This window comes from Triticum aestivum, chromosome 6B, assembly GCF_018294505.1.
Source record: "Triticum aestivum cultivar Chinese Spring chromosome 6B, IWGSC CS RefSeq v2.1, whole genome shotgun sequence".
Taxonomy (NCBI): Eukaryota; Viridiplantae; Streptophyta; class Magnoliopsida; order Poales; family Poaceae; genus Triticum; species Triticum aestivum.
Window position 1 is genome coordinate 711,418,882 of NC_057810.1, and position 9,042 is coordinate 711,427,923.

Below are 9,042 nucleotides of genomic sequence, written 5' to 3' on the forward strand. Positions count from 1 at the left end.
ATCAGCACCAAGAAGTTCCTAAACAGCCATGGGCCTTGTTCGATCATCTGTTCCCAGTCGCCGAGGCACGCGGCCTGAACAACGAACAGGTTCGGGCCAACCGGGCGAAAATTCACGTGTTGTGCAGGATTCCATGCCGCCCACATATCCTTGTAGAAGGCCGCCGGGCTGAAGGTTTTGTCCGTATGAACCCTAGCTAGGGCTAGCCACCTGACGCTCTCATTGATCTCCGGGTCGTTCTCATCGATTACCAGATCATCAAAGACTTCATCCTCTAAGTTCAACTGCTCCATGAATTCATCAAGATCCGATCTCATGGCGGCACCGGTGCCGCTGCTCGTACCGGACTGTGCGTCCGCCGCCGGTTCCATCGCAGCAAGGCTGGGGGAGACTTCCCTCAGTGCGTACGGGGAAACCCTACATAGGGGATGCGAGGGTATTGGGTAGAGACTCTCTCGCGATTAGATCGCCAGGGAGGACATGGAAACCCTAGCCGCCGCAACTAAATTATTTAGGCTAGGAAAGTAAGAGATACACACAATCGGGAGAGAGATATTTTCCTTTTTCTCTTTACAAGAAGAGATGCATACAATCAAAGGAGTGATACTTTCCTGTTTTTGAAGGGCTAACGATGGAATTACGAGGAACGATAAAAATTGCACCCTACATAGTGAAATTTTATCAAAAAATAAATACACCTTATATAAAGAAAAGGACCGAGTATATAGCAGCCAATTTGAATGAAGTACTGGTTTTTTAGCATATATATGATGGGTTGTCGTAGATGGCCGTATGACACAACTCCTTTCCTTTCAGTAACACAATACAATTGCAGATGCCTACGACACAGCTCTCACCCATTGATTGAATGGCCAGATAAATATGTGCAGTATCGTACGAAGATCGTAGCCTATGAGGGATTCGAACTCCAGAGCACGTTCCCCCGAGTCGCGACATGGACATCGTCCAGTCCGACTCGACCGCCGATGCTTTGGATGTTCCGTATCGGATACGGGTCGGTATGTTGGAGCAGGAGTCCAATCCCGAGTCGAGCTGGACCTGCACACCACACGTACGTATCGGCCTCCGCTAGTAGTACTAGCTGTAATATTTAAGCAAGCAAACAGATAGCTAGCTACTCGTCCAAAGCTGAGTCGAGCTGCATCGATCGTGTTCACGGGAGGGACAAGCAAAGCAAGAGGAAGAAAGAAGAGCAGGCATGTCGATGCCGGCGTTCGGGCGTCTGCTGCACCGCGGCCTCCTCGGCGCCGGCCGCCGTGCGGCCACGGCAGCGGCGCCGCGGCCAGCAGCTCCTCATCGCCCCTTCTCCAGCAACGCCCGTCTCCCATCCCGATGCCCTCCCTCCTCCCTGCCCTTTATTTTTAGCATCTTACAGCATGAATTACAAAGCCCTGAACCTGAAATGTATGTAGGAGAGAAACAACAGGGCAAGATATATGTCTATAGGCTGAAGGAAAGCAACATATTTCAGGTTCAACATTAGAACATAGATCCTGATGAGCTACATTATGAGCGATTCCATTAATTTCCCTAGAAATATGAAACACTTCAGGTTGCAAATTTGACACTTGCTTGAAGAAATCACCCAAAAGTTTCCGGATACTCCATGGGGTATTGGCTTCCACAATCTCACCCGGTGCAGCTAATGAGGCCAAGGATAGACAATCCATAAGAAAAGTTGGGTGCATAATGTTAAGCCTGTTAGCCAGATGAGCCGCAAAAGAAAGTGCAAATGCTTCTGCCTGTATTGGAGAAGATGTAGCTGGAGCTGAAGCCTGAATTTGCACATTTACTTCAATTTGATCTTGAGGCCAGGAAAGATAGATTCCAACTCCAGTAGCAACCGAACCTTGCACCAATCCTGGAACTTTCTTACATCTGAAAGCTGCATCAGAGTATATTTTAGGACCAAGAACGAGCAAATCAGATTTAAGAGTCTTTCCCTGCAGAGGAAGTTGATTAGGAGAAAGTTGAACTTGAGGCACCTCCTGCAAGCTAGGCATATGATTAGAAACATCATATAAATCATAAGAAAAGGCTTTTGCAACAATGTGCACATGATGAGGGAGGGCTTTTTTTCGATCAAAAAGAAAATCATTTTTAGCCTTCCAAAGACACCACAAAAAATTAAGAATATTTTCAATAGAGACATGAGGATGAGACATTCGAAGAAAGGTAGAAATAGAGGAATGCAAATTAGTATGGCCTTGAACTAAAACATCTGATCTAATGAACCAAGGAGAGGAGAACCATGCCGCACGAGCAAAATCACATAAAAAGAACAAATGGAATTCATCCTCTTGTTTACCACACCTACAACAAGCCTGAGAAATATGAGTGGAAAAATGACCCGCCCTTAAACCTGTAGGCAAAGCTTTCCGAAAGAGTCTCCAAGCAAAAGTTTTAACTCTGGGTAGCATTTGTTTTTGTTTCCAGATCAACTTAAGCAAGTCCTTCACCTCCAAAGACACTGAAGAAGGAGCATTCATGGGATTTTCATGAATTTCCTGCAAACAAAACTTATAAGCAGATTTAGAAGAACAAATACCATTAGAAGAAAGATCCCAACAAAGCAGATCTGGACCATCATCATAGATAATGTCCGTTTGGAGAATCACAGAGGCCAATGGATGCTGAAAAAGAGAATTAACAAGAGCAGAATTCCAAGCTTTTTGACCAGGAAGCCAAAGGTCCCTAACTAAAGAAGGATACATGAAGCCAGGCTCTTGAATAATAAGATGATCATGGATAGAGGCCCAAAGACTGCACCATGGTGTGCTCCAAATAGAGATATTACCTTGGGTTAATTGATAAAAAGAATGATCTTTCAACTTGGGAAGCATTTTCAAAACGGAAGTCCAGAAAGCTGATTTAGGCAGAGAAGAAATTGCTGTTCAAATAGAAGAGTCATGAAAGTATTTAGCTTTGAGAATGAGGTACAACTGAGAAGAAGGTGATTTAGCAATTCTCCAAGCTGCTGCAATAATGAGACTCTCATTAATAGCCTGCAAATTCCTTATGCCCAGCCCACCTTCTTTCTTAGAATCGCATATGTCTTTCCATGCTCTAAGGCAAAGGCTTCTTCTGGAATCCTTTTCCCTAACACCTGTCCACCAGAAATTCCTAATAATAGCAGTAAGTTTTGTAATAAACTTCTTAGTGAACAAAATGTTAGCCATATAATAAACAGGAATAGCAGAGAAAACAGAACGAATCAATTCAAACCTAGCAGCATGAGAAAGCATATTAGCTTTGTAAGCCGGCAATTTATTCATGAATTTATCCAGAACAAAGTTGTATGCAACAGTTCTATTTTTAGCAGGAAGAATAAGAGGATGACCAAGATGAGTGAAATTGTTGTTCATGGTAGAAACAGGAAAAACTTGCTTAATCTCTTGTATAGCAGATTGACTGACATGAGTACTAAAAAGAATAGCCGATTTGGCCCAGTTTGGAGTTTGACCTGAAATAGAACAAAAGTGATGAATGAGTTGAGCCATAGAATTTGCTTCCTGCATATTAGCTTGGCCACAAACCAACAGATCATCTGCAAACAACAGAGAATGGATAGGAGGGCAATTTGGTCCAAGCGAAATTCCTTGTAGATGTTGAGCAGCTAGAGCTTCATTAAGGGCGAGAGAGAGCTCATTAATGGCAATAACAAACAAATAAGGAGACATAGGACAGCCCTGACGAATACCTCTAGAACTTCTAAATTTATGAGAAGGCTGGCCATTAATGAGCACAGAGAAAGTAGGCGAGGAAATGCATGCATATATCAAGTTAATGAAATGACGATGCAACCCTTTACGTGTGAGAGCAGACACAATGAAATTTCATTCTAGGCGATCAAAAGCTTTAGCAAGATCAATTTTCAACATGAAAGCTTGATGTTTCCACGATTTAAGAGAGAAAGTGTGAGTAATCTCTTGAGCAATGATGATATTATCACTAATTCTTCTACCCTCAATAAAATCTTGCTGAGCAGGATCAATATAATCAGGAAGATGAGGTTTAATTCTATTAGCCAATGATTTAGCAATGATTTTATAAACGACATTACAAAGACTAATAGGGCGAAAATCCATAGGAACCTGAGGCACTAACTTTTTCGGAATAAGAGCGATATTAGTATCATTTATATGAGGAGGTAAGATACCAGTTTGATAAAAGCTTACCACAAGCTGAGTGACTTCCTCTCCTATCCACTCCCAGGCCGCCAAATAAAATTCAACATTAAATCCATCCGGACCCGGAGAAGCATTAAGCTTCATATCTTTCAAAATCTGCAAGACTTCATGTTTATCAGGAATAGAATAAGTGGGATCTAAAGAGTTCTCAGGTAAATGAGTGGTGAGAAAAGGTTTTCCAATGTTAACATTTGTTGAGGAGAAGATGTATCTAAAATAATTGACAAAAGTATTAGTAATAGAACTAGGCTTGAAGTGCAACACATCATTCTCATCTTTAATTGAACAAATAGTATTCCTTTTCCTTCTTTTGATCACAGCCTGATGAAAAAACTTAGTGTTACGATCACCCCCAATGGCCCAACCCTTCTTGCTTCTCTGTTTGTAAAATTGATTAAGTTTAGAGAGGGTGTGCTCATATCTGAGAATAAGAGAGTTTTCCAAGTTATGATCTTGCTGGTGCAGTGGTAGCTGCTGAATCTGATTGATGCTAGTCTCTAATTCCAAAAGTTCTTGCTGGAAGGGCTTTTTCATTTTACACCATTTTTTAAGGAACCTGCCAAAGAAGAAGATTTTGCTACAAAAGAAGCAGATGCACTATTATTCCAGGCAGATCTAGCAAAGTTACTAAAATCTTTTTCAAGCAACCACCAATTTTCAAATTTAAACATTTGCCTTGGCTTAACAAAGTTACCATCTGTGGAAATAAGAATGGGAGCATGATCACTCAGAATGATAGGCAAATTGAGAACTTTCGTATTAGGAAAATGTGCACGCCAATCAGAATTAACAAGACATCTATCCAAGCGTCTGTAAATAGGATTAGCAGTGTGCTGCCTATTACGCCAAGTGCACGCAGGTCCACTAAAACCAATATCAAAAACCCACAGTTTTTAACAAGAGACCGAAAAGACGACATACGGTAATAATTTACACTACCATTGCAACCATCAGTATCATACAAGATATCATTAAGGTCTCCCATACACATCATGGGCTTGCCCAGATTATCATACACAAAAGTAGAAACTTGACTCCAAATAGTACTAGTCTGCTTATGATAGGGGTCACCATATATACAAATCAAACAGAAGTGAACACCCGATGCTTGATGAACTACATTTGCTAGGATATAGTGAAAAGAGGCGCTATGAACAGAAACTTTAATATCGTCATTCCACATAAGCCAGAGTCCTCCAGAAGCACCTCTAGAAGGACCAACAAAGCTGTTAGCCATATCAAATCTATTAACAAGATCCACCGATCGAACCTTGGAAGATTTAATTTCAGAAATAAAGGTTACCTGAGCTTTAGTAGAACGGATCAGATTAGCCAGGAACAACATACGATCATTGCCGAGGTCCCGACCCATACCTCGACAATTCCAAGCTATGGCTTTCATGGCGCCCGAGGCGCGTTAGGGCCATGCGCCGCTGCCCGAGAAAAAGAATCAGTCATGTTCTTTTCTGCTTCAGAGTCAAACTCCATGTCTTCTCCCAACTGATCATTCCTGAAAGCCGCTTTGTCCCCTTGGCAAGAGTTATTAAAGTCATTCAGATTCTCCATTGTTCTTTGAGCTTCGGAACCACACATATCTTGACCAACATCGAAATCCATGTGGTGGAGGCGATCAATGGCAGCAGGAGAGAAAGCCTCTTGGCGGGCACTAACTGTACCTGTACTGACAGCCTGCGAAGGAGATCGCAAGGGCCATGGATCATAATTTCCTCCTTTCTCTTGGCCAAAGGCCATAGCTGATCCGCCTTTTACAACATTGGTGTCTAAATCCATGCTTCCCAAATTCTTTCCTTTGATTCCAGTCAAATTAATGGTACTACCCATTTGAATGGTGCTGCTGTCACGCTTCCAGGTGGAAGAACCAGGACGATAGCGAAGAACCCCGTGAGGATGGGAACGCATACCACGAGATCCCCCAGCTGGAGGAATGTCCCATCTGCTACCTCCAGACCGAAGGCGGCTCCCTTGAGAAGTAGTAGGTCCAGGAACCGCGTTGCCAGACATTGGTTCTTCACTGTGAGTGCTTCAAGCAGGTTGGACACCATCACCAGCAAAAGCCTCTAAGGCAGACCCCAAACCACCAGCTGGAGATGGCTGACCAAGAAGAAGTGGCCTGGAAGGAGGCGCTCCAAGAAGGCTTGAACTTTGTAAAGCTTGGGAACCAGAGTTGGGAATGGGACTGAGGGCGGCTGACCCAGGAATCTTATCTGAATTCTCCCGCGCACCATGAGGAATCACTTTCTTCGCCGGAGGAAGGGGAACACCAAGCAACGACTCGGACGGCCTCTTGGGATTGGATCTGAGAGGTGAAGGGGGAGATGAAGAAACTATGCGGGTATGAATGGGATTAATATTTGTACTCCCACTAAGATGTTTGTCTATCAAAGTTGCATGAATAGCAGAGATAGGGGGAGCCTGAGTGATGTGAGCAGCAGACTGAGTTGGAACATTAGAAATATTTGAATGAGGAAGAAGATTTGCAAGATCATGCTGACAAGAGGTATGTAATGATGAAGACAAAGGTATAGCTGGAGGATGTTGAGTCCTAGTACATCCCTGACCCAGAAGCAGTTGATTGTTTGGGGAAGTCTGATGGCCCAAATCTGATACTGAAGATGAAGGTATAACTATATTAGATACATTCTGCTTTTGAGCGATCTGCAACTCAGGATTTGTTGATGAGCTTGGCCCTTCCATTCTTCTAATGTGCTCATTAATTTCCTTGAGAGATAATTTTTTGTAATTATCATTATCTTGAACTCCTTCTGACACCTTATCTTTTCCTTTAGAATCCTCCATGAATTGCTTCTGTAATCTGGCTAACTGTGGGTTAAGAAAGGAAGAGAATGAAGTCAAATCTTCCTGGAAATTAGCTCCTGAATGTCCAGGAATCAGCCCCACACTAGTTATCCATTGGCCAAACCTATTTGGCGAAATTTGCTCCAAAGAAATCTGCAATCTGCTTCTTGACATAAGCAAACTGTTTCTAGCAGTACAGTGTTGGACACTATGGAACATAACTCCACAAAAAGTGCAAATCCTACCAATCCTCTCATAGAACAAATAAGCCCAACCAGCAGAATCCTTAGCAAAGGAAACCCAAACTTTATCTCTAACTGGTTTTCTGACCTTAGCCCTGATGGTGCCCCACATATACTCCTGCCTTGCAGAGATCATGGACTGACTTAAGGGATGAAATTCAGAAAGCTGACCAACACTGTAAAATATTGACTAGAAGATCTTGAGACCTAAACCTCATAGGAATTCCATAAACACGGATGGTCACATAAATAGTATCAAACTTGTAATCCTGAATATTTTTGCCACGATCCTCCAGATCCATCCACTCAATCAAGAAGTTGTCTGAACCCATACTCCACGGCTGACGGGTAATTACAAACATAGCAGCTTCCAAGGAGCGAAAATGTGCAACAAAGATGTATCTTGATAGCTGTGAGATTCCATAATAGTTGTCTCTCCATGCTCTAGCCATAGATTGTTGTACTGCTTGAAGAGAAAGAACTCTAACTGTACCTCCTGTAGCTGCAAGCTTCATAAGAATATTAAACTCTGCATCTTGACCCTGTTCTTGCATCTGCTGCCCCGCTTGAACATGAAAGATCTGTGGCTCATGGATTGATAGCGCTTGCGTATTGATCTCAATCCCAGGATCAGGTCTTTCGGCCCGAGGATGGACCATGGAAGCCCTATTCACTTCCTCTCCTCCCAAATCTGCCTCCTGCATATCCCTTTGTCTTTCCATCTCAAACACGAACTAGCAAAAGGGGAAAAGTCAAGAGGAGGCGAGAAAAGCAACCAGAGAAGGAAAGAACAACCGGGAGAATGGAGATGGCAAAGAAAAGAAGCTGAGAATCAAAGAAAGGAAGTAAGAAGAGGGGAAAAGAAGAATCTGGAGAGAGAGAGAGGGAGGAACAGGGGAGAATCTCCTTGATCCATCGCAGAGTCATTATTATCATCGGGCAGACAACGAGTGCAACGGATGGTGGTGGTTCTTCATGGGATTCCTCCTCGGGTCTTCCAAGCCTTCCGGGCCGTAGAATCGTCGATAAGAAGAAGATGATGGAATGGATGCATGTGTTTTGATTTAGAGAGATCTGGGTCATGTTTATATTTAGCTTTAAATAAGAAGTAAGTACATACGTGTAGCGCACGTAGTGATGTAGCAGAGTATAATATACCGACAAAAAATTGTAGCGGCATTTTCCACGTTTTTTTTTTTTGAATAAAGACACCCAAAGGCATCTTAAATCTGATTATCATGAAGGAAAACAAAGGCCAGTATAATGGATAGACAACTGGACGTAGAACGACCAGTAAAAAATAAAATTACAATAAAAAGCATACTAGTCTTCTTCTTTCTCTGATTGTACGCTGCCCATCGGTGATTGAAAATTGCACTGAACCAACAGCAAAGAAAAACAACACCTGCAAATGCCCTCGCCATACAAGACTTTGAAGAGCGCAATAGCCACTCGCTCATTAAGACTTATGCAACATTTTTTCTTTTTTGATGGGAAGCCCCACCCTGTATTCGGCGTCAGTAAAACCAGTGACAACTGAGCGGAACACATCGTGCATCCAACCACAGCTACCCATGAGTTTGGCTTAAACATCAAAATAAGGGACGCATCTAGCTGGCGGCTAAGGGCTCGCTAGCGCTCACGAGTGGCCGGCCCTGGTCCCAGAAAAAGCAGCACGTCTGGTCCCTACCATATACTAAAAAGGTAAAATTACTGTAATTCAAAAATGCTAAAAGGACATTATTAATTAATCATTTTATGTGGTCTCTTCT

The 9,042-nt window shown here is 42.8% G+C and overlaps 1 protein-coding gene across 2 annotated transcripts; it reads right to left on the reverse strand.

Annotated features, from left to right (window-relative positions):
- Positions 1 to 1,155: 1,155 nt before the first annotated feature.
- On the reverse strand, positions 1,156 to 8,307 carry LOC123139881 (uncharacterized). 2 transcript variants are annotated; one of them, XM_044559577.1, is made up of 2 exons: positions 5,515 to 8,307; positions 1,156 to 5,419 (listed from the first exon to the last, which is right to left on the reverse strand). In XM_044559577.1, the coding sequence occupies exon 2, from the start codon at positions 2,862 to 2,864 to the stop codon at positions 1,383 to 1,385; it is 1,482 nt and encodes a 493-aa protein (XP_044415512.1). In that variant the 5' UTR covers positions 2,865 to 5,419; positions 5,515 to 8,307; the 3' UTR covers positions 1,156 to 1,382. Both variants share the same exon structure in this region, with proteins under 2 accessions (XP_044415512.1, XP_044415513.1).
- Positions 8,308 to 9,042: the final 735 nt, after the last annotated feature.

What these genes read in the sequence shown, in the direction of transcription:
- LOC123139881 (XM_044559577.1), bottom strand. Translation starts at nt 2,864, where the DNA reads ATGCTTCCCAAGTTGAAAGATCATTCTTTTTATCAATTAACCCAAGGT.